Raw genomic sequence first — 27227 nt, forward strand, 5'->3', positions numbered from 1 at the left:
GGCCAGACCGAAAAATATAGCCCTCATAGGAACATCCTCTCTTGATGAGCAGTAGGGATGACTAAACTTGGACGATGTAGTTTTGCTTTTTCGTGATCTGAAGGTCGATTAAAATTATAGAGTTTTAACGTATACTTAGTGCTTACAAAGTATTCCCAGAAAATATTCTTTGTTATTGAATTGAGTCACTTTCGAGTCTATCTACTTTACGTACATATCAACCAACCTCTTCATTTTGATATATAGTCAGGATATTTCGGTTCTAGATTCGAATCTAGAGAAATGTTCAGTGTATTTATCAACCTAATGGTTCGGCTTAATTGTTAAAGCCTTCAACTTACAGAAAAGGGGTACGATTTTATCTCGTTCGATTTTCAAATTCAATCCTCACACAAATGCTCGTTCAAGTACAACATGGGAAACAGTTTAACTTAATTAATAACTAAAGGGTGTACTGAAGGGGTTCTACATAAATGGAACTGAAGCACACCAAAAAAACTAGAAATTTTGTGAACTTGAAAAAAGTTTTTAATAAAAAAGTTCTCGCATATTCACTTTGACTTTTTTGTTCCGGCACAATGGAATGTTAACGGTAAATTTTAAAAATAATTGACAAAAACGAGTCATCTCCATACATTTTTGAAATTTTCCAGAAAATAATGAAAAATATTGTTGGCGCTCTTTATTTTTATTCGATGGACAACATGATTCTAAGTAAAAAATCGACACCGGGTGTGCCTCTAAAGTCTATGATTTTATCTATACAGACAACTTAGTCCTAACTTTTGCCACAATTCGGTACTTCACGTCAGCTGTATAAATAAAACCAAAGATTTTAGGGGCCTTTTTTGTTTTAACTTTTTTCAAGCTCACCGTGAATGGGAATTACCGACGGGGAAACAACCAGAGCGAATGCCATTGTGAATTCGCAATGACACAATGAAATTCTCAGAAAAATTTGACAGTGAGACATTTGAAATGTCAAAGACTGTATGAGCAAATGAGTGGAACGAACGAGAGCAAATTATGAACGAATGACAGGAAAATGTGGCCGAATGAAGGAAAATATGAGCGAATGCTGGAAAATATATGCAAATGAATGGAACGAACGACGGGAAAATATGTTGTTTTCCTCTAGGGAATTACTGACTGGAGCTGAGGCCGAGTCAACAAAGATAATTTTTTTTAAATATTTAATATTAAATGGTGGCACTGAAGGAGGAGTTTGTTAGGTCATTTGTCCAATTTTTCATCAAATTTTTCCAACACCCAGGAAATAACTTACCTTTTGATCGAAGATTGTACAACCTATGTACTTAGTCTCCCAAACGTTTCTTGATGATACACAAAATGGTTTTTTTTCATCATTTCATCATTAAATATATTTTGATAATTCAAAAAATCACAATTTTTAAGATTAAAATGTTTCAATAAAATTGTTTCTAATGCGGGAAGGAAGATATTGATGTGTCTGTTGCTATTTTATCGTGATGATTGTGTACGATGACGACAATATCCACGACAAAAATGGTTTGTTATTTGTTATTAAACACATTTTTGAATTATGCTAAATTTTGTTTCTCTTTCGTTTTACTTTAAAAATTGTAATTTAAAAATAATTAAAAGAAGAAAGAAAATTGTAAAAAAATGATTTTTTTTTTAATTCGACAAAATAATTAAATTTTATAATTAGAAAAGTATGTGTTTCACTTAGCAATTACTTAACTTGTTTTATTTACAGAATATTTTTACTTTTTCTTGCTTATGTTTTGTGTTGATCAAATGAAGATACAAAGTCATTTTAATCCGAAAAAAATATTTTCTACATTTTCTACAATTAAAATTAAAAAATAATAACGAAAAATCTGGTGAAAAAAATCTTTTCCTAAATATCCGTAAAATAAAGTTTTGCAAAAATAATAATAACCGAAAAATAAATTTTTAATCCAAAAACTTAGAACAGAAAATAAAAAGAAGAAAAAACTTCGATAGAACTTTCGTTTTGATTGATCTAAATTTCTAATTAAAGCAAAAGAACAAAAATAATATAAAATTCACTCAATTTGTTAACAGAAAATATTTCGTGTGTCTAAATAATTCTTTCCGATAAAATTTAGAATAGAAAAACAGAACAGAGCAAAAGACAAAAAAAAGTATTTCGTTCAGTTTCAATTATATCCTTTTGTGATTTTCTTTTTTTAGAACAAGAATTTTTGTTTGTTAGTTTTTATCTTTCGTTGAATTCATCATTTTTAAATCTTTTTCTCTTAATTTATTTATTAAAAATATCACTTTTTCCATTTAGAAATAAAATTTTAATTTTTTTTAAGCTTTTTCCTTTTATCTTTCTAAAAATAATTTGATTTCAAATTTCGATTCTTTTTTCTCTTAAATTTTTTCTTTTAATTCAATGCTTTCACCAATCGGTTAATTTGCTTTGCTTTTTTGTACAGAAATTCCAAAAATAATTCTTCCAGAGAGTAGATGATTTTATTTTATTTATTTTTTTACTTTTAAAGTCTCTTTTGTTTCATTGTATCGATTAATTTTCAATATTTTGTTTTCTATAACCTTATGTACAACATATCTTGGGCAATCTATTTTTCTAAAGTTCGGTAGAGACCTTTACACTACAATTTAATCCAAATTTTCTTTTTTATTTGTATTTTTATTTATCATACGTAAAACTGTGTTTACTTTACTTGGCACATTGTTATTGTTCAGTTTATCGTCAAAAAATTTACAATTTTTTCCATTTTTTTTTTCTCAAAAATATTTCACACTTCCGGTCCAATCGAAACGATTTTTGTGATTGTATCAAAATAGGAGCAGCACACAGAACGGTATATAATTCGATCACAAAAATCACTTCACGACCAACAACACGCCCAATTAAAACAACAATTACGCGCGACTCTTGCTCCGGCTAATTTTCATTTGATTATATAAATGCAAGGTACCTTTTCGTAAAAAAAACTGTTTGTTTGTTAACATTATATTACAATGATTGTCATTAGGACATCTGTACGTACAGTGTACATCCATTAATTTTTTTTTTAAATTTTATTCCATTTTTCTCAGATCCGTTGCCATTTGATCCGATTTGGCATTGTCTGAGTGTTCGTTCGGTGAACTGTAATCGTCATCGGACTGTTGTTGATATGATGACGATTCACCATTTTGAGAATTTATTAGCCGTATGGTCGTCAAACCGTTTGCATTACGAATTAATCTGCAAATATTTCAAGAAAAATATCGTCAGTCCAAACGTAACGACAAAACCGTCAATTGTGTTTTTACCACTTACGGAAAGCATTCTGAATTTCCATTGAACTTATTCCGTTCACTATTGCCGCTAGTTGTACTGAGATCAGTGGGTAAATCCTCTACGTCCATGTTCGGTTCCATTTTGAAATGGGTTACCGGCTGGCCGTTCTGATGGTGCGGGATCAGCGTTGGTGATGACGATGTCGTCAGCTGATGGAAGGCTCCGTTTAGGGCCAGCACTCGCGGTGATGGTGGCGGATTTTGATGGAGCATTTGTTGTTGCTGTTGTTGATGTAACGACAATGGCGATAGTTGATGGAGATGTAGTTGATTTTGAGTATTTCTTGATTGTTGTAGCTGTAAACTGCCGTTGGACAAGCTGAGCGGATTGAGCATGTGTTGTTGTTGATGATGTTGATTTTCTACTTGTTGCTCCTGTTTCAAATTACTTTGATTGCTAGCACCGTTTTGCGATAATTGTTGAGTTGGTTGTCGAAGAAACTGCATGCCCTTCATAGATTTCACGTCTGATGCATTACGACTGCAAATAGAAATTAACGGTTAGATCTTCGTTCACTTCAAACGGCAATTCGATCAACTTACTGGTAATTGTCGCCTTGTTGCTCCTGTTTCAGAGTATTTTGATTGCCAGTGCCGTTTTGTGGTGATTGTTGAGTTTGTTGTCGCAGCAACGATATGTTTTTGATTGATTTTAATTCAGTCGGATTTCGAAGGAATCTGCAAATGAAAAATTTGGTTAACACCGACTTCTGATGGACAATCGAATTTTATTTCAACTTACTGGTAGCAATGTCGTTCACCCTGAACTTTTCGCAGAATGTTCACGCGATAATAGTAACGTAAAGCTCGCGACATTTTGTCGTAGTTCATTGATAAATGATTTTTCTGGATACCCCACAGCTTAGCTAGACCAGCAGGGTCTACAATTTTAAAGACTCCAGTGTCGCGACATTTCCAAGCGATAAAATTGCTGTATCGTTGGGCAGGATCGTTTAAGAGCTGTTGCAAGAAATCCCACAAAAGTCGTCCATCTGAAAATCAAAGCAGAAATCGTATTAGCACCGCCAGCGATAGAAAATTGGTAGAAAATGACGTTCAGAGCGTACGAGATCTGTTTAGAAACTTACTTGTATTTGGTTCAGGTGTATCCGGAAAAAATTCTCGTTTCACCGGAGCGAATGCACCAGGCGTTGACGGAGCAGAATTGCTGCCGCCATTCTCGTTTTTCGCCGACCAGGCACCATTCTCATTTTTGACCGACCACGAGTTGACGACATTCGAAATCTGTTGTGACAAGCTCAACGGTGCTTCTTTATTCAATGGAGTCAATGGTGGACTGGCTTGTTCAGATGAACCTTGCTTTTCGGAATAACTGTCCTCATCCGAATCCGATTGATTGGACTGGCTACCTAGACTAGTTACAACAAATTGCACTTGTTGTTGATCTTGATGCTGTGGTGGACTACGGCCTTGCGAGTCAATTGATGGCGCCGGACTCAATGTAACTGAATTTGATTGCATTAAATGTTGTATGTGGGCTGCATGAAATGGACTGTCTGGCGGTGCCAATGACGACCAGTTTGGTGTTGGCGGTTGACTGTGTGGCGAAAATGGATATCGGCTGGTTGGCGTTACAGGACTACTCGGTAGATGTTTGTGTAACATTTGTGATTCACGAATTAGCATTTGAAGAACATTGTACAGTATGTCACCAGCGCCAGGAATTCGTTCAGCTAAATCGTTTTTTGTTAACAAACACAATGCTTTGCCGTTCATTTGGAAGAGTTCTAGATCAAATTTCGGTAGATCGAATTCACGTTCACAGAACTGTAGAAAGATGGCAACGTCTTCACGGCCCCATATTCGTGGATCGGGTGACAATTGTGGTGGTAGCTGTGTCTTCATTTCGGCTAATGGGCTGTGCGGTGCTGAATATCGCCACATAAAGTCTGAACCCCATATTCCCATCGGTGGCGGTGCACCGATCGGCGGCAACGGTATCGGTAATAATTTCATGGTCTGGAAAAAAGAAACGAGAAAAAAAATTAATTTAATGCAAAAAGCAGAAACAGTGCGCGGATTATGTTCAAAGATACAAGTTTTATGAAAAGTAACATCAAGTTCATGTTCTCATCATATGCGACTAGACCTCGTATTACCAAAGAATGCATCAGCAAACGATATCCGGCATATCTGGTTTGAACGGAAATTGATTTTTGTTCTAAACACACATAGAGTCTTTGCCATCATCATCATATTGATGCGAATCTTCTCATACGTTTTGGATTTTTGCCTTTCGCTTCTACACGTTTTTTCTCCAGCATATAATGCATAGACGTTGAAAACGTCTTTGTTTTAGATCATATGCTATTTTGTGCAGTGCATAGCTAACCGACCTAACTGAACATATAAGGAAGGCGAAGAGACGGATGGATCTTGTATACTCGGTATTATATCTTCATCTTCATATTGTAACACATAAATATGTGCACAGTGCATAATAGTCACATCTATATAATAGCTTTCAACATCATTCGTTTCGTTTTATAACGAAAACATCAAGAAAATGTGCATTTTGAGGTTGCACTGGTTATATATTTCTCTGTTTTTTTTTCTTTTCTAAAATGCAATATGAAATAAATGGATTGAGTTTCGCGATTATAAAATGTTAGGTTATGTAATATGATAGTGTCTACAATCTAAGTGCAAAAATTGTACATGTACGTATGGGTATATAGAGTGTGCTTATTCTATTAGTTTCGTACAGAAATACGAGTCGGTTGAGTTGATGGTTTAAACCGTTAAATTACATTAAACAATGCGATGAGGATGGAAATATTTAATTATAACGTGAAATAAAATCGTTGCGGAATTGAAAAAAAAAATATTAGAAAATTGGGGCCATATCGGGATAAAGAGTTTGCCATTAGAAAAATTCAATTTTAAATGAATTTGCAAATTTTTCAATTATGACTTACAACATGGTGTGGTGTTAGAGACACGCGATTCGTGTAAAGTTGTCTGCTACAGGGACGAATATTTCTAATTTGTTGAATTTTTGTCTTGTAGTTTCTTTTAAGTATCTCCTTCGAAACTCGGATTGCACACCGCATCGACCCCCAAAAATTTCAACAAAAACATTTTAAAACAGCTAGAAAAGCTACGAAAATAAATTCAATCAATTCAACGTGTTCCCTGCAGTGCCGGACTGGCCATACTAGAAATTCGAGCGATTCCCGAAGGACCCTTTTGATTGTTACCATTGTATGGGCTTTTTGGAAACGAGTTGCATATAGCGTCCGAATGGCTTTATCGAGCCAGTTCGGCACTGGTTCTCTGCAACTTTAAGTATCATCTTCATAATTTTGAGATATATGGACTAGCTTACCATATGAACATCAAATAGGGCTGTAACCTCTAAATGAGCACTCGGTGGCATAAACGAAGTTATCTTTAGACAAATATTTCTGTTTTGCTGATGATGATCAACAGAACTTTAGATAGCACCGAAATTGGTTAGTTCGTGAGAAAATGTTCCGCTATCCGTTTCGTTTGAAAAATGCTTTAACTGTTTTCATTAAATATGGACACAGTAATGCAACTAAAACCTTCTGACAGATGCCAGTCACTTTAGACTTTTATAATTGTCAATTGTTTTTCATCTGTACTATTCACGGGCTTTATAGACTCTCATCACACAAGTGTACGATGGAGTATATAACATTAATATAAATGAAAACTCGAGCGAAAAGAAATAAATAAGATAAACGTTGCTTAAGCAGCACAAAATAATGTCTACACACAATGCTATATGTCTTGCATACACACATCTCTTGTATTCGAATTAAAACATTTTTTTTTCTTCATTTTCTCTCTATCTCAGCCAACAATTTTAAAAACAATAACAGAAGGAAAAAACAAAGTTGCATTTTAAAATGGAACGATAAAAATCCGTAGCAAGAAATAAAGATTGTGTGACGTCTTGTACATGTTATACACATATTAAAAGGCGAGGTCAAATTGCAAATAAGTTATTTCCGCTTCTCCATTTTTTTTATGATAAAAAAATAATGAAACAATTTATAACGACATGCCATACGGTCCCCCGACCAAACTCTTTCGGTCCGGATTATTTTCTTATACTTTTGCCTTTATGTTACACGATTTCTCGTTTTGTTGTTAATAAGAATATAGCATACTGTTCATTATGCTGCATATTTAAAGAGTAAAGACCATTACATTGTATACATAGTTGTAAGTATGCTGCTGCTGCTGCTGATGCTTATTGTACTATTACTCAGAACATATGAAAATGTAATACATAAAACGTTTGCTATACGTTCTTCAAACGAAAAGTTAAACATTATGCACAAAAGCATGAAAATAAAATACATTGTACGCTTACTTATAATGTGAGAGAGAAAATAAATTCAACTGACCGGGCATACAATAATTGCGGAAAAGAACTGCACTTGAATGTTTATATTGTGTATGTGCGAATGTGAGTAAAATAATTTAACAGATTAAAGTGCAAGAAGTTTATTTTCTTCTTATTTCCGAGATCAGCGAATACTTAACTCTGTATAAGTAAATCAATTTATTTAATGGTATAGATTCCTTTGTGTACTTTCCATCTCTTGTGTTCGTACATAAAGTTATAATGTGGGTAAATCGGGTAAATGTATTTTGCATTTTATTCGTGAAATGCATTGAACCGCAGAACTAGCCGCTTGCATTTGTATGGAAATACACTCTCTGACAGACAATATATTCCCGCATATATGTATAGCTACGGACTGCGGACCGCGTTATACAACCCATAAGCTCGTCACCACCATCACTGTAGAATCAAAAATGAAATAAGAAGAAAAGAAAAAAAAAGACTTACTGTGGCCACAGTGTTACGAATGCGGAAATTATTTTTACTCAATTTTCTTATAATTTGTTTTCTTAACAAATTATCGTTATTCCGAAAAGCGTATGCACAATTCTGTGTATTGTGTCTCGAATTTTAACGTATCCATCGGTTGTGTGGTCATTCATTGTAAATTGGTTGATTAATTTTTGCTATTTGAATTCGCGGTATTTTCAGTATCAGAGCTCTTAGAACCATTAAGTTCATCACAAAGGATTGCAGATTTCTGTTTCGATGAGAAAATTTTTCTCACACCTTTAGTCAGGACGTTTTAGCCGCGTCATATAGGCCCATCATAATAAAAAAAATAGGAAATCTCTAATGGACCCTTGAACAATAAACGTCAATTTGTCATCGTCATTGACATCATTGACACCATGGAACAGGTAGGTGTGTGTGTGTGTGTCATTGTAATACTGTTGAAAGAACGAATAGAACAAATCTAGATAAGCGAATCTTTCAAGTCAAAATCGGTATGAAAACCGACAAAAAATTACCGTAAAGAAAAGAAGAACTTGAAATTCTATTTTATTAAAAAAATGATTCTTTTTTTTTGTTAAATACATTTTCTATGAACAACCATTACACAAAAACTATATCTCTCTGAGATGTTATGCATTTCCTAGAAATTCGTTTGAACCATACAGAAAATACCGAAGAAGAAGGATGAGACGAGAAGGAAAAAAAACTAATATTAACGATATGGTGTATGTGTATCCTCTTTTGTGAAACCATTTTTATATCCCTTATCCTATTTCTTTTGGTTCCATTGTACGTTGTCTTATAAGTTATAACCTTTACAGCAACAACAAGAAAAAGAATAAAAAACCATAACAAACTAAATAGTTATGTGAACAAGGGATGTTTGTTTGGCCAGGGCTTGTTGAACTTTCTAAGGAAAATGGTTCTTTTTTTCCTGCACTTCTTCTTTACATTTTGAATTACCCACACCACATTTATATATATACCAAACATATATAATGGAGTTAAATACATAATAGATGCGTTGTATATTTTCTTTTTTCGCCTTTAAATAAATAAGAACGTTTTCGGAAATGTATTAAAGTTTGTCTTTTTGTTAGAATAATAATGAAACATGATATGTGAAAATATTTGTCGCCATTAAGTTCCATTGATTGATTACATTCGGTCAACATAACTTTCTTTTGTCGAAGTATATTGTCCCGTCATGAATAATTCCTACCTTCCATTTCGGAATGACATTCGAGGGTGCTCTTATTATTAGCTTCTTGATTTATATTATCGGCATTTTGAAAGTTAACACCCCTTCCCAATGGCATTTAATTATAAGCAAGGACTGAAGGGTCATATCGACAGACTACTAATCGGCCTTAGTCTTGGAATGCTACAAAACATCATTTTTGAAGGACCATACTTGGTAACATAAGGCGCTAATAACCACTACAATCTCTACACGAAAAAAATCTTTGTACATTTCAATAATCAATCAATCCAATAATATCTAAATAACAATTGTCGGCACATTATCTCTAGTTCACAAAGAAAATTGCAACCAGTCTGACGGTCAATTGTGTCGTCGCCGTTCATAATAAAAAACAATTACCCGTTCCGTCATTTGTTGTTAACAACTTTTCATCATTTTCAAACCGTTTCGTTTATTAATATTATATTCGTTTCTCAGATAATTTAAATTCTCTTCGGTATCTAACCGTGTGATATATTATCATTTTCATAATCACCCATATATGTTATTCGGTTATAGTTCGTTTGGATGTGCGACATTGTCACATATCACATTCACAAATTTATGTATACGTATGTACATGTGAAGAGACAGCAACCAAGCAACAACAAGCAGAAGAAACAAAAAAATCTGTCGTGTTGTATAATGTTTTCTTGAAAAATTTATTTTTGGACATTTTATGTATTTTTGTCTTATTTATTATTTCAAGACGCAAAAGATCATAAAACAAAAGAATTTGTAATGATGATCATATTTAGTACACAAAGTGAGAAAATAATTCTACGACCAGAGAATGTGTCATCTTGGGTATAAGATCATAATGACACCTCTCTAGATGTGTGAAGAATGAATGTGTAACGCTTTTACGGCTTTTCTATGGCTTAACAAAGCTATAAACGGTTGTCCTTTGAGAGTCGTTACGATTTATACAAAAAAAAGTTGACACCAATTTTATTTTCAGCAAGAGATAATTTTAAAGTTTTTCCAGATAAGATTTACATATTGACGTTAAAACTATGCCTAAGGTAACATTGACAAACGTCTACAGTAAAAAATATTATTAATATATTTAGTCTTTAGAGAATGGTGTATGAGTTCAATATGCAACTTGGTGTGATAGTTATGGTTAAATCTTAGCATCACTATTCCCACTCTACTCTACACCATCAAACAAAAAGTGCTTTGAATATATTTATTTACATTAAATTTAAGTTAGACACACACCCTTCACTTTCACAGAAAAGTTCTTTGCTTAAATTGCGTTTACTTGCCTATCAATCAATCCTCACAGTTACCATTATTTCCATATATGCGTTAAAATATGCAAAACTTATGATGTGGGTGAGGTTTACCTCAAAACTGCGTCACAAATCCACCGTTCATTTTCTTATTCTTCATAAACTTTCGTAAAAATATTCAGAAATAAAATGTAAATGAAGTAATGGTCCTATAACTACTTCCTTATTGGCTGGCTCCGAAATTATAGACCTGATGTCGAACGTAATTGCCTTTGAACGTGTACGCTCGCATTCACGTGAACATAAAGTTATGCAAATCTTTACGAAGTAATAACCGAAAAAAAATCCATTAATTCCATCGCATAATAGGACTCATCAGTAAAACTATTAATAAATCGAACAACAGGTTAATTTCGAAACCACATGAGTGTAATCATAATGCCGTTGCATACCAACATCTTCTCAGTTTACATTTTTTGTCTTTCGTTTTAAAGAATCTCTTTGTCATAAAATTTGTACAGGAAAAAAAAACCCGAACATAACAACAAGGAACACATATCTCCCTCGAATCAATCGTTTTCTTCTCGAAACAAATTCCAGACTATATCTAACATGTACATCTTATATTACATATATGTGCGGTGTACACACATATTTATAATAATGCTCAACTCACATATAATTAATCATCCATAACCATTTCATAATAAACTCAACCTCACATCACGTATACATGTTCTTTAGTACAGGAAGCATGTTAAATTTATTATATATTGATTTCTTGGTGAGTGTGGTATTAAATTCTTTAAAACAATTTTTTTTTTCGCTCTTTACTGAACATTTATACGATTCACATACAACACATTCAACCGTTTGAACATACAAACAACAAGACGAAATTTTTGTAAAAAAAAAGAAACGAGAACCTATCCAGAAGAAGGTTTTTTTTAGTACTTAAAGCTTAATGTTACGTTACTAGCTATTGTATGCATCATCAACATCATCATCACCATCATCATCGACATCATATGTAAGCAAAGTACTTGAGAGTTCACATTGTGTACAAATAAGTACAACATTCAGAAGAAGAAGTGAAAAAAATGCTCGTCGTATACCTTTAACAGTATAGGTGGTTTTTATTAATTCTTTTTTTTCTGCTTCTCAGTATATTTGATCACTGCTGAGAAAACTGGTTTGAACGGAAACTCTTATAATAATATACTTCTATGCTATAAAGTCACAAAAGTATATTTAAAGGTACTGTATAACATAACACATCAATACACAAATATGAGGAAGATGAAAATAACAAATATCAGGCCAGAAAAATATAATAAAAAAACAACAACAACAACAAAAACGAATATAAGACGATCCACCATTATTATTTCATGATGTGTATAGAAGTTGTACGTACAGACGTTCAATATAGGCATATAGTCTATAGAAATGGATGTCCGACTAATATTGGCTTGTTTACCAGAAACAAGTGAGAATTCGTTTTAGATAATGCTAAGATAGAGCGGTGCACTACATCACCACAGGAAATCCAACAACAACGAAATGTTTATTCACATCGATTACGGTTTCAGACACCGAATCTAAGTGCATATCAATTCGAGAGAAAAAAAATGTAAATTCATAATCATCACAAAAGTAACGATTTGCTCAGTATATTGATTGCTTGCGAAAATAGGAAGTACAATCTGTTTATGTACATATACATACCGACAATATACGTTCGGTCGATGTATAAATTAAATATACAAATATGAGACGAGAGTTAAAAAGTTTTTAACCAAACACACAAATTTATAACGCTTTAATATGTTCAGTTATAAGTACGTTCGGTTCAGTAATATATGCTTTTCTGACCTCGAGATTGTAAATTGGATTTAAATTTGACAAGAGTTTCCGTTTTCCGTTCTCTTTTGCGTAAGCAAGTGAATTGCTTCTGATCTTATTAAAGAAAACCGGAGAGGCTGTTTATGTACTTGTACAATTTTCTAATAACGGTAAATTTGTGGTGTTGCTGTTTGAAGTTGATTGGAACTGGTGGTAAACAGAATTATTAAATATGTTGTGTCGTTCAATCAACACATATTTTGGTTAAAATAATTCTATTTCTTTCGAAAAACAAGAGCGCACCTCTTATCAGGAAAAAAAGTGAGAGAAAGAACATTTTATTTTTAACCTCACCATGTCACCATATTAAACACCACAAAATATGTGGATATAAAATAATAAAATGCACGCATTTTATACAAACATTTGATAAGCATGTACACAGTATTCATGTAAAAATTGTGTTATCAGTTAAATTGTAACTTTATATGCGGTAGATAACACAAATTTAGTTCCTGTTTCTCGTCTATAGTCTACTTTAATATCGACAAGACGTTTTATTTTATTTTTATTTATTTTTTTTGTTTTATTTCAACACAAGATAACAGTAACAAGCATAATGACATTTTTATATAAAACCTCAGGATTTATATCTGAAAATGCTGTGCGTCGATCGACATATTTTTTTTTTGGCTGAACCAAGTTTTGTTTACGTTCACTCAGGTATTACAAACTAAACCTGGTAATATACAAATACAATCTAAATGAATGCTAAAAGCAATTTGGTTTTAAAATAACATCATGATGCAACTACGAAAGATAATTGAGTATACATTTGCTCCGAAAGACGAGTCATTAAAGTTTAGAATTTATTTTTATTTGTTGATTCAATCAAGTGTTGAACAACGTGAACAACATGTATAGTTATGGACAGCGATTGTACAACCGACTAGACGAAGATTTCGAATGTTTACAAAAGTATCAAGTTTTTCGTGCATTTTTCTATTTTCATTGTCATCGTTTCGGTTTATCCAGTTTGAATGCTAATTTTATTTCGAAATTCAGAATTTTCAGAGATTCCATTAACACGCATCCAAAATAAATACTTGTTCTTTAGTTAGTATTCGAAAATGCTTGTTCACAGCTACGTTTGGTAGATAATGGGAAACCCAAAAAATGAGTCAGAACTTTTTTTTTCACTAGACAAGGTCTGACATATGATGAAAAAATAGTAAAGAATGAATTTCGCCTTGGGTTTCAACGATCCCTATTTGAAATTGAATAGCGCCGATTCCACATTAATTAAAAGGGAACTAATATCATCAACTTTGAACACAAACCTAAAACAGAAAATGGAAAATTTCATCGGAAAATATTGAAGTAATGTGAACAATTATAGCAAAACGTGAATATAGCACGCTTCTCTTTAAAGGTATCGTGAGCAACCCAACATAAATCGAAAGGAAATCATGTACAGCTCGGAAAAGGAATTTAGATCACGAACTCATTTTTACAAAACTAGCATAAAATGGACTGGTGTTTGCAGACTGGTGGCTTTATTTCCCATTCGTGTTGATGCGAAATAAGCGTTCAATCTACGTTGTTGCTTGAGAAAAGAACATGTTTCGCTAATTTCCATTTATACTTTTTTATTCTTATTTTAAAGTAGTTTCTCAACGATGCAACAATTCCTTGTCCATGTAGGCTAATATAAATAAAATCTTTTTATTTGCATAGAAATTAAACGAAGTAATAAGCTCTGGCACGAGTTGCTAAATTGCAGAGAGAGAGAGTAAAATAGTAGACATAGACTAACGTTCAAAGTGACTGCGATATTCACCAGAGAAATCCATCGTCTCTTTCAGTTAATAGGACAAATTTACATTAAAAAACACTTCAAACTTTAAGATTCTTATAAAATTTCTACATAAACATCGTCCCGTACGAACATGTGCAATATAAGAGAAACCCGTCTGCATTTAATTCTATTTTACTACAAATGACGAAACGAAAATATTTCCGTACTTTATTTTTAATTAATTGCAATTAGCATTAAATTAAAATGAACTATTGTAACCTACACACAACATGAAAAATGTAGAAGTAATTTTATTCATCAATCTATAGCGGCATGGCACAAGCGTGTGTTATTTAAGCGAGTTTTAAATAATATGTAAACTGAGAACAGAAATTAAGATTGATTATGGGGTGAACGATTTGATAATAGAATCTAATCGAAATAAATATATAAAGTTGCTCATTCAATTCCACATCAATTTTAATAGTTTCAGAGGCAGCATGTGATTTGCAATCTATTCCTTATTATATACATTTTACGATAATTGGTCGATTGGATGACGAATACATTATGAATCATTTCCTAATGAAAGCACACATATCGTGAATCGGTAATATATTTCTTTTTTATGGTACAAGCGATATTTATAGGTGATTAAGCAGCTCAGTTTTTGAATAAAATTAAAAGAAAGAAAAATTCTTTCGAAACAAATAAAAAAGAGTCACAGAATCGGAGTCTTCTTTTATTTAAAGAAATCTTACAAAGTTTTTCGAACGCATCCGAAACAATTTTTTTTTTGTACACATTACACACGTCCGTCGCTCGCGTTCCCGTAGTTGAAAAGGTGACTGACATTTCAAGGTAACTATTCAAATCTGTATTCAGAATATTAAATCACGAAATCCAAATTTTAAAGTTTATTTTTCTTTTCAAATTTTTTTTTCTTTCGTCTTCTTTAATTTTGCTTTGGGCATTTCACTCTGGGATGGTCATCCAAGAAAGCCAAAAACAGAAATATTTCAGATACGAAACGATACGCTCTATAGTCACTGCCCATTTATCGAACTATAATTCTTTTGATAAAATGCTGAATCGGCGTGAAAAAATAAGCGGGAGTCAAAAGTCATCCGAATAAACACAATGGATTACTCAATTCTCATCTATACAAAGTGTATAAACGTAAAACTATTCAAAAATCAATCTTGTCTCGCTTCGAGAAAAAAAAACTTCGATTGAAAACGATAAACGATTTCAGCAATGATTAAGATATGTTCCATAGAACACGATTACGGACGGGTATAAGTAAGTATAATGAAAGGAATTCAACAAAACGATTTTCAATTTAAATTAATAACATCTTCTCTACATCGAACAAATAACCAAACATATCTTGTCTTATATATTTATATATTTACATCACTGTATCCGATGTATCCACTCATTTCAGAAAAATTTGCACATATACGCGCGTGAGAATTTAAAATTTTAATCCGCTAAACTTTTGTGGCGGATATAGCATATATGAATACAGTCTTTTATTTTTCCCATTTATTTGATACATCTTACGCAGAGAGTGGAAATAACTTCTTTTTCTCGTTGTACACAAGAATGTAAACAAACTGAATATTTATACGATGGAAAGCATCGAAAATAAGAAACAAAAAAAAAAAAAATTCTTTCAGTTCGGTGATGTGTGCGAAATTAAATGAATACTTCCTTGGAAAAAAAAGTGTATTTTGTAGGTAATAAGTACGGATTGTTTTTACATTTTCGTGTGAATGAATTTTTTTTTCTGATAGGAATACGACATTTTTGAATCTTTTTTTTACGTCGCTTCGTTTGCTGATCTGAATAGTAATATTGTTAAATTCTCAATTTAGTCGAGCTATCCTATTAAAATTCTGTAGGAGAAAAACTATTGCATGTAGATTGATTAATACTTTCGGTAGAGAATAATCGTCAAGTATTTTTCACACGACGACACGACGTATTTTACAAATCATTTGAAAAATTATTCATTTAACAGACAACTAATTCAGTTGTTCTTTTGTATAATGGTCCCGGAAATAGTCGATCAATTTTTTTTTTTAGAAATGTCCAGTATAGGCTATACGGTGTTTCGTACCCAGTTTTCTGTTCGCATATTATACAGTGGTCTTATTTAAGCGGATCGCAGCATATTAAGAAATGACCGAAAGAAAAAGATGAAAATAAGGAAAATGAAAATCAAACGCACCACTAAACGATACCGTCTCCGGTAGTCAAAAGCAATCTCTAAAGGTTAGTTAGCATCAAATTTTTTAAAGATTGATCTTTAACCTGTGCTATTTTATGGTATTAACTTTAGTTGTAATTGGGATCGCTGAAGAAGTTGAAAGTTACAAAACACCTGTAGATTCTGTAGAACAATAGCCAAGACTCACCACGATAGTAAGTGAGGCTAAAAAAGACGATTTTAATTTCTACAAGCTTGGGGATACTTTCAGTTACCGTGATGCAAAAACTGCAGCGTTCGGTAGTCTTCTGACGAGTTCCTCGAACTTTTACGGGTGGGACGAAGCACGCATATTAACAAAGACTTTTATTTAACAAAAATAGATTATTTTGTCACGTCTTCTGTGGAACTTTTAATTAAGGAATGTCGATTGTGTGTTTGACAAAATTGATGGACTTTTTTTCTCCTAAAATAAAATAATTAATTAACACAAAACTCGTTTCAGGCTACAGATTTTTTTCGACTGAAATCAGCCGTATTTTTCATTTATAAGTCGATATAAAATCAATTTATCCCGTTCGGGTAATACATCACACACAATCGAAATAATAATGGAGAATTAAAATTTCCGCTATTAAAATTCCCAAATATGAAAACGATTCATCATTTAATTTATCGAATCTAACAATAAAAGTACACGAACACCTCACCACAAAGAATTATTCTCTGCGAAAAGCTGTTTACGGAAATCCCATTTTTTAACCATTTTGCAAAATTGGTTAACAGAAAAAAAAAACGCTTACATAAATCAAATTCAAAGCGGTGAAATATAAGAAGAAAAAAAACCATACCAAGACGTCGTATTATTTATGTATTAACCATACAGCAAATAAATAAATTAACACCGAAAAACCGGTACTGCTTAAAAAAAACGACAATTTTCATCGCTCACGCAGGTTTCTTTTGATTTTATTTGCTGCATAGCTTTAAATTTCGTGCAAATAGTTTGATATTCATATATAAATAAATAAAAACATAATTTATTTACACAAATAAAACTCGAAATCCATGCATATAGAAGCTAAAAGCAAAATTTATAAGATTTACTGTTGAGAGGGTATAGACATCTAGTTGTGTATATATATAAGCAGAAAGAGAGGTGTGCATGCGTTACGTAAATAAAAAATAAAAAAAATCTATAAAAGTTTGCAGACGCAATTAACGGATCAATGTCAATGCCAATAATCTATACAGGTATAGATGTTTAGCGCGGCACATGTCTCGATGATTTATACTATTTACTATATGCTGAAAAGTCATCAAATACATATTTGTGTCGTAGATCGTAGACTACAGTCACTGTCAATTAAATTGGAAGAGAAATGCATATTTTTGTATGCGGTTGTTGGTGTGATAGCAAATCGATGAAATGCTTGAGAAGAAAATTCGTTATAAATAATTTCACTGTTATTCCGTCAGTGTTAACTCTTCATATGGATACCAGTCGTCTTCGATCCATGGATCAGTGGAATCACTGGCATAGATCGATATTAATGAGTTCAAATAAATATTTTCGCTCTTTCAAAGAACGCACACACAAAAAATGTCTAAGAAACAAAAGATTTATTGTAACGATGATCACGATTCCGGAAGTAGACGGTACATGTAAATGGTGTGGTACACAATTTCTTTGTTGAATTAACACCGATAAGTAAATCACATAAAATAAATTAAAAATGCCGCGTCAAACAGCTGAAAGACAATTCCGCAAAATTCCGCGAGTTTCTTTTAAATGATCCTCGTAAGATTGAAAAGCAACACATCATACACAATGTGGCAGAGTAAATGAGAAAGACGAATGTACATAACATACCATACAATCTACTTTATAATCTCGATAATTAAATATTTAAAAATAATATTATATCAACTCATACAGTCAAGAGAACCCAGTGAGACACATTACAATTTTATTTGAAATATTTAAAAAAAAATTGTCTGCATTTAATACACCATAAAACACGATGGCAAATTATTGTACGAGAGAGACAAATGTGGTTGTGTAGATGAGAAATATTATTTCAGATATAAAATTTATATAAAAAGATTTTTGTTATAAGTCACCACATACAGTTTGTTTGTAATCAAGAATATATTCATTTTGTATATGCAATGAAAAGATTTTTAAAGTAGTTGATGAGGCAATAAATTGAAGTAGTTCGTAATTTTTAAATTGAGTCTCATTATTTGATGATGATTTGGTGTATAGATATTGTACGTATACAACAAACAAAATGAAATAAAATGTTTATGGATCTTCAACAGAGTGTCCATATTGCATACAAGAAAAATACTCATCAACAAAACTCAATTGAATTATTCTTTCAAAATTTAACAAACAAACTTTTAGAAATATGCAATGGATTCGGGACCTTCTAATATCCCACATTTAAATAATGGAATCTGGAATCAGGTAACATGACCGTATTATAGAGTACACTACACAATAAAATTGGAACTCTATTAACAATAATAGAATGCCACACAGGTATTCGCCCCAAACACAAAATATTCGAAATTTTTATTAAACTTTTTTTTTTAAAATAAATTTATAAACGACAAGAATATATCCTAACATTACGTCGCTCAACAGCGTTGTATCTCACTCCGAATAGATTCTCGTCCTTACTTACTCTTTATATGTTCATAATAAAAATCTGTGTAATAAAAAAAAAACTAGAGAAAAGAACCCAAAATTCCATTTCATTGTTATTTTGAAAATTCTGTACAGCTATTCACCGTTCAGGTAACATAATATCCTATTTTTTATAGACTTAGTCCTTAGTGTATGTGTACATAAATATTCACTTAAATACCATTTTCACCTTGTCTTCATGCTTTATAGCGAACGAATGTTGTCTATTAAGTAACACACCATCATACACATCATACGATTTTGGTTGCATCGTTTAATAACGTTTATAGGGTTTTTAAACCATTTTTTTTATAGAAACAAAAAACAAACGGGAAGAAATTAGCCAGACAAAAGGAATAGAAATGTTCTAATCAATTTGATGATGAAGAGAAGGGAATAAATTAGAAAATAATTTCGTGGCATTCGAATTATAGTGAACATTGGGGTTTGCTTTCTTTACCATGAATTTGGGTTTCAAGGGTTTGGTTAATGTTTTATTTATTGTTGAGACATCAACTTCACCAACCAAGTCAGAATGAATTCAATTCGTAATTAGAGTCCCCAATTCCATTGTCAACTCGTTACATACAGTTGGGTCATACCGTGTGTCGAGAATAAACTTCTAGACAAAATTATCGGTGTAATTGTATGAATGTCAGAATGTCTGACATTGGATCAACAAAAAAAAACTGAAATTTTTAGTTTGGTCTAGGTACAATGTACAAGGAACACTAGTAATTCCATATTTACTCGAATTCCCTGTCTCAGCTAATTAAAATCGTCAACGACAAGAACGATTTCGATAGTTAAAGTATTAACTTACCATTCGAGCAATGCCGTCATGTATTTCAATAAAAACATTCCTTATTGTAGGTATACTGGCAAAAGAAGCATATTTCCGACGAACTTTAGTACGTTTTGTCTTTTCAATACAATTTCATTTTTTTTATGCTGATGTGCAACAAATAAACACAAAAGTATGTTGAATGTTTTTAATTCTGAATAAAAAAGTGTCAAAATACTGAAGACTATTATTGTCATTTAATATCGACGAAGAAAAAGCCTTGCGTTCAATGCACCGCTCTATTCACCTTTGAGTGGCATTTTTGTTTTGTGTTTTATTTGAAATATGAATGTCATACGAAATGTATATTATGCGAACACACGTGGAATTGATGGAAAATGGGTAGAGTGTTGAAGAAGAAAAAAAAAACGAAACAAAATAACAAACTTAAATGGAATGAAAATACGACACAGAGACTTTTGAAAGTAGAATATCAGAGTAATCTGGCATTCTGTTAGTGTAACGTTTCTTACATTTGCATGCATGCATGCATCGCTCACTTATTATATTTAATATTTATATCCAGCGATCTCTTGCTAAATGGCATAAATTATAAATTAAAGTTAAAGTAATTATCAGACAAAAAACAATTTCCGCATTCTTCATTCTTATTCATATTTTTGTTATGTAGATGTAAATGTAAATCGTATACAAATTAACGGCTTTAGTCTTTTCACACCGAAGAAAACTTACAATTCTATGGGCAATGGGCATTTGCATTTAAAACATTCTTACGTTTCCTACTACAGCTGAGAACAATGCATTCTGATAGCAAATTCTCATCCTAGCACCGAACTGTGAAGGAAAATGAAAAACATTTTACAAATACTTTTTGAGTAAAGAACACACATTACGTCAGACTGTTATGTGATTGAGATTCAATTATGTGTATAGCTGTTACAATAACGAGGAAAGGTTATAGTTGACCTGGTTGATATATATCAGCATGTACAGATGTACATCTGGCTAAGTACGTCAGTAAAATTTTCTTGACGAAAAATGCTAACATTGATAAGTGTTTTCGGTTCAAAATAGAAATAGAGCGTTACGTGTACACCGTACACCTAAAGGAATTCACCGCTACTATGGAAATGACTGGACTGGATACATAGAAGAGAATGGCTAGAAACATTAGACACAAAACTCAGACATAGGGATCATTATCGCTGCTAATTGATTAGCAAATCGATAAAATTAATCTGATTGAAACCTCGGACATTTCCACCTAAAACTTTGTGAATTAGATTGTTAGTCATCATTTTACTAATCGGGAATGACTAATTAATGAGCCTAAACCATTCGTTACACATCGAAATATTACTCAGCTGTACAGCATACGTAATCGGTTGTATAACACTTGTCACTTTCCAACTCACACTACAAGCAATAGTTCGACTAGTTGAATCCGAGCAAATAAAAAGATGATTGCTACTTATTCACCCATTTAGCTAGACTAACATTTACCCGTATACCACCATATGATTACATATCTACAAATCTGCCAACTTTATCTTGTTAAAATGGAATATCATTCAGAGTTGGAACTCATTTTTATCGCAATGAAAAAAAAAACAGTTTTTTGTTGTTGATAAAGAAGAATGTTATGTACTCAGACTCGCCGATATAAATGGAAAACTTTTTTTTCTCCCTATTTTGAGTGTATGGAATAATATATAAGCAAGGTGTTGCACATTATGTATCGATAACATACGAAATTATGATGAATGACTGATTGAAAATTTAACTTCCATAATATACAGCCGTGGGCTTTACTTTTTAGGTAGACACAGGGCCTATTTTTAAGGAAATATTTTCTTAAATTTTCGATAATTCAATCAATAGAACTATCGAAAATTCAAGAAAAAATCAATTAGACAAAATCAAGAAAATATTTTCTTAAAAATAGTCCCTGCTAGACGGCATACAGTTACTCCGTGACTGGATTACCCTTATCTTGTTCGCCGAATATTTTGATTTAATTTAATTTAATTTGATAAAATTGAGCGAGTCAAGTTACAAAATTTTCAATACCTGGAAATGCCTGGCATATCAGCGTAAATTTCTTTTTTCACAAACAATTGTGGAATAATGGTAATTGCTATAGTAGTGTCAGATGTTATCATCTGCAAGAATTAAATATGCATAAGGCGTCAAAAAAAAAATTTATATGACACGGTGATGGTCCATTATTGGGTGTCACCCCTCTGTAAATGTTTTTATGCAAACTCTAAACAGCTATAAGATTGGTAGCAAAACACTTGCAAAATTTTCGTAAAAATCCCTAAGGACTTAAACCCCAAAAATATTATGAGGGTTGTCATTAACGATTTCCATTCAAAAAAAATTCTTTATTCTCTTTTAGCTGAGCAGTGTCGTGCGTAGACTTCCTATTGTTGTGTATATGAAAATTTATCGCATAAATGGGATAATGTGTTCTGAAGATCACATGTGTTAATTCTGCATAAGAAGAACATTTTGTCAATCTATCTGTGTCGAATGTATGGAAAAGGGTGTTATGGGAAAACCAGAGCTCATTTTAACCAAATGTTCCGGTAAATGTTGGACACTGAGCGCTCGTTTAAAACAAAACATTGAACTAGAGGTTCACATGTTGTGATATTTATGTAAGCATGGAGCAGTTATGGGACCACAGTCAAGTGCATAATCTTGATAAAGGCGACGACTAATGGAAGGTTCTCGAAGACTTCTGCATTCCACGAAACAATGCAGAAAACCTTGATGAACTTTTCGGAATTTCTTTGAAACATTTTTAAAGCATTTGCACATTTTTAGCTTGTTATCGCAAATATCACGTACTTTTATTCTGATGACTACAATTATTTTTTTTTAACAGCTGAATTCGATATCGTACGATGTACATCGACACCATGCATTTTTCGCCAACGAAATTGTACAAAATTCGAGGCTTCATTTTCTTTGAACTTGTTGATCGGTTTTAGTTTACATTATCGTGTAAACGGCCGCTTAAACGACATGAACTTAAGTCCTGACCAAAACAAGAAAAAGATCGTATAACAGAGACGAAATTAAATTTCTGTTACTGTGGCTTTGAATGCTTGCTGTGGATTTATACAGCTAACGGTTATTTTTTTTTAAAACACACTCTCTTACCGGTTTCTAACGTCATTCAAACAGGAACTGGGAAAAATTTAACTAAACGATTAGAATCAGTTTGGATTTTCCCAATCAAACACCTGTACATACTGATCATGCAAAAGAACGACATCATCTAATTTCTTTCCGAAATTCTTCCGGTAATAAAAACAAAACAACCGCACCAAATTCGAACACAAATAGTTCCTTCTTTCTCTAATCACCTGAAAAAGGTTTAATGAGTAATGCATACACTTATTGGCATAAATGCACCCATTCAAATGAAAACATATGTTTGGATGTTCGGAAGTGTAGTGCGGAATTTCCGGATTTGAAAATTGTAATTGAATTTAAATTTGGAAATGAAAAGTGTGCAACGAATTATGATTTATGGGATGTGAGAGCAATTAATAAGCATAATTTCCATTGACGAAATGAATATTTTGTTGTTGTCAACACAAACAATGCGAACCACTTTGCATACACACAAAAATGGTAAAAAAGGGATTTCTTAGTGTGGATTTGTTATTTTTTGCTACCTTTGCTTTGTGAAGGTGGAAAAAGTCTCACAGAATATGTTTTGTTAAGCTGAAGTGTTTTCAATTTTCTAGCGAACTGGTTTTTTAAGTGAAAAGACCCGAAGTGGCGTTCCGAAATTCGTTTCTCTGCCATAAATTGTATTGTGACCACAAACACAAGGAGCTATAAAAAAAAACCAGGTACGGTTAGATATGTAAATTTACCGGACATTGTCAACAAATTTGATCAGATGGTTGGATAAATTACATTTTTTCTGGTTGGGGCTATAAAATGAAAAAAACATTGGTCGGATCCTCATTGAGTTATCCAACGAGGTCCTTATACGAGTTATGCGTAGAAATAAGTTCCTGTACGCCACTTCAGTTCGGTAACACTATAGAAAACTATCAATATGTTGTCGACAGCGACGACAATAATAAGCGATGTGCTGTAGCGAATTTAGTTATTAAAGCAAAAACTGTGTTAGAACTGATGGCGAAATCTGTTAATATATGGTAGTTCAAATGAAGCAATATACTCGATAATTATATAGATGGACAACGCTATGCCGTCTGTGAAAGATTAAGAGAAACCCCAACACAAAGCTCGGTTAAACCAATTAATGAGATGCCGAACAAATGACATATTTTGTTAAATCTAATGAGCAATAAATTTGCAAAATCGATTCAAAATTCTATTGCACTTTCACTTTAAATTATATTAATGGATTGCTGTTGTTTTTAGTTGAACAGTATTTGTGCATTCTAATATTATATGTTCAGTCATTAACAATAGGGCAAAATATTTTCAACAAAAATAATAAATTAAATTGAAATAAATTACGAAATTACAATGTGTACACAAGTACATACCTCTTTCGAACAAAAACTGTCACAGCAAACGAACCAACTTTGGGTTTAATCCACAGTGTCTTGCAAAGCGAAAATATTTTATTTCCAACAAAATTAACTTTTAATTTCAATGGGAAAGTTGATGATACCGATTGCAACGTTAGTATGACAAGTTTACGACAAATTGCTCTAGTTTATGAGCAGACACAGTGTAGAAAATCCTTGAATTTGTTATACTTGATGCAGTGTCACTTTATGATATGAAATTTTTGTTTATTCCGAAAACCATTGAACTTTTCTGTTGGGCGGATTAAAATAGTTTCTGGTCTCGCTGCTTTTGCTAACAGTTCAGTTCACGACAATGCAACAACAACAAAATTTATTTACAAAACACTTTTTTTGCTGTTGATAATGAAAATAATTAAATCCACGAAAAGAACCTTGCCTTGGCTGTTTAACGGTATATTCGGTATTTGTATGTACGGAATCAGCGAAAAAAGTCAGTTTTGGAACGTCGGCACACTGTTGAATTGTTGAATTCTTTTTAATTTATAAATGCCAGATTAATATGAACTTCCAAATGGATACACTTGCACTTTTGAATGAATTAATGTTGCAATATCAAATGTGTTGGGGTCTTTAATGTGTCAACAAAAATTTGAAAATATTTGCAAAACAGTTTATAAAATTGACGGTTGTTCTTCGTCTTTCTTTTTTTTAATTGAACGAGGTAAATGCACTTCGATGGTTGCTTTTTAAATCCGCACACTATTTTTTATTCAATCACTGAATCAGTTTTCATTTGTAAGATTGTGTTCTTCAGAGTACATTGTACGATTTTTCCTGTTTATAACTCATGTCACTCAATCTATTATACGTATAATATTCAACAATATTGTAAGAAATTATATTCCTACAAAATCAAACTGAACTGAAAATAATTTACGAAATTCAGTCACTTTTGTTCGACGGCAAAAAAAAATTAATCCGAAAAATTAAAAAGTTTTCAATCAAAACCAATTAAACTCTTCACTTTCAATAATTTTCATTTTTCCCGTTTTCGTTTCGGCTTGAACTTAATTTTGTGTTAAATATCAAAATATAAAACTACTGTTTCGGGCGCGTTTCCTCTTCCTCGTCTGTTAAAACCGTTTTTACGGAAAAAAATGTCTTTACATTGTACGTCGACGAAAGAACCATCGACTACTAAACTCAATGCGAGTGAAAATAAACACGGAAAGGCACAGAAATCGGCATGCGACAAGTTGATGTGGAAACGTGTCCGATTTGTGAGTATAAAATTTGATTGCCGGAGAATGTAGTTGTGTGTTGTTGTTATTGGGTATATTTGTTGGTATTATTACGACTATTATGAAACGATATAAAAGAAGAGAGTTGGAAGTGTAGGTATATGCAGTCATCCGCATATGTATTATGTATACACACAAGGGTATACGGGTTTATGCGGGTGTGCCGTGATTAAAGAGTACGGGAGAAGGGTATATTATAGACAGTCGGAGAATGATTGAATAGAAGATTACGTGAGAGAAACTTTAATTCAGTTTTTAGTTCAGGTTGGAAAATGATATCGGTGCTGTTTTCCTGGTTGATTGAGAAATCCTTACGTATATTTTTTTCTTCTTTTAAATGTTGAAATTGAACTCTTTCCAATCTGCTTTTCGAATGGTTGTCGTATTATAGATGTGGAGACTGTTCAGAGAAAAAGATACATTTACGAACAGAGATTTAGTTACACAGCTACACATAAGACTCTACTTCTGTGCTGTAATGATTCCAAACTAATTTTATCTCAAAGTTCTTCCTCTCATTGCAGCAAAATGTAAACAACAGTCATTTTAGTCATAGGTCACGGATCAAACCCTTATAACTGAAACAAAGCATACCGATTCGGGAGACCTAATCATCTCGCTTGTGGTGCACACAAGTTTAATTTAAAATCAAATTTTTATTTCCGGTATTTCAAATGTTATATAAGTTCACGACATACGCTATGGTGTGCGCACACAACATAATAAGTAATTTTATTTAAAGAATCTAAAAGCATAAATAAATTTCAATATAATGCCAGATACCAATGTATAAGATCGTCGCGTTGTTCGAATTTTTTTTTTGTTCTCTCCCTGCGTCTCGTGTGTACGCAAAGTGTAATGAGTGTACCAAGTTTATCACAACTGTTGGTTTTTCTTTAACCAGCCAGGGAGCTACTATAACAGAATAAATGGAATTAATTTGTAGGGGGTTAATGGGTATCACATCGGAACATGTTTTCTAAGAAATTTTGTTTTCCTATTTCCTAGTTTCAGGGTTGTGACAATCCAATATAACAAAATGTAAACTTGAAGTTATTAATCCTGTGTCAAACATTAGTCCATACCAAAGCACTGTTCCTAGCATGAACACTGAATTGTAATCAGAGCTACCGCTTACGATTGTTTGTATTGTATATGTTTTAAATCGAAGTCACCTATCTATCTATACAAAAGAAACGCAGTGCCTACTGTCATTTCATCCCTCCGAATATTTTTTATGTTCATGCCAGTAGCAGGGCTATGTCCATACTCAAGTCAATGTTTTAATGATTATCCACCGCGATTCGTTTGCCATTTCTGAAAGACTACTACATCTATAAACGTAGTCGTTTTGTGTATGATTCGGTTAA

At 32.5% G+C, this 27227-nt stretch overlaps 1 protein-coding gene across 2 annotated transcripts; it reads right to left on the bottom strand.

The window, feature by feature from the left end:
• Positions 1-2487: 2487 nt before the first annotated feature.
• On the bottom strand, positions 2488-25804 carry LOC119076306 (ets DNA-binding protein pokkuri). 2 transcript variants are annotated; one of them, XM_037182972.1, is made up of 6 exons: positions 24569-25804; positions 4416-5307; positions 4070-4319; positions 3871-4005; positions 3308-3808; positions 2488-3232 (listed from the first exon to the last, which is right to left on the bottom strand). In XM_037182972.1, exons 2-6 carry the CDS (start codon positions 5302-5304, stop codon positions 3064-3066), a joined length of 1944 nt encoding a protein of 647 aa, XP_037038867.1. In that variant the 5' UTR covers positions 5305-5307; positions 24569-25804; the 3' UTR covers positions 2488-3063. The 2 variants fall into 2 exon arrangements, with proteins under 2 accessions (XP_037038867.1, XP_037038868.1); XM_037182973.1 differs by having other exon boundaries at positions 3060-3232; positions 3301-3808; positions 24569-25787.
• Between the last annotated feature and the right edge of the window lie 1423 nt (positions 25805-27227).

Source organism: Bradysia coprophila, unplaced genomic scaffold, assembly GCF_014529535.1.
Source record: "Bradysia coprophila strain Holo2 unplaced genomic scaffold, BU_Bcop_v1 contig_232, whole genome shotgun sequence".
Lineage (NCBI taxonomy): Eukaryota > Metazoa > Arthropoda > Insecta > Diptera > Sciaridae > Bradysia > Bradysia coprophila.

Bases quoted from the DNA above. Each gene is read 5' to 3' on its own strand.
- LOC119076306 (XM_037182972.1), bottom strand. From the start codon at position 5,304: ATGAAATTATTACCGATACCGTTGCCGCCGATCGGTGCACCGCCACCG. The intron at 4,320-4,415 runs GTAAGTTTCTAA...TTTGATTTTCAG, and splicing joins TACACCTGAACCAAATACAA to ATGGACGACTTTTGTGGGAT. The intron at 3,233-3,307 runs GTAAGTGGTAAA...AAATATTTGCAG, and splicing joins GGAAATTCAGAATGCTTTCC to ATTAATTCGTAATGCAAACG.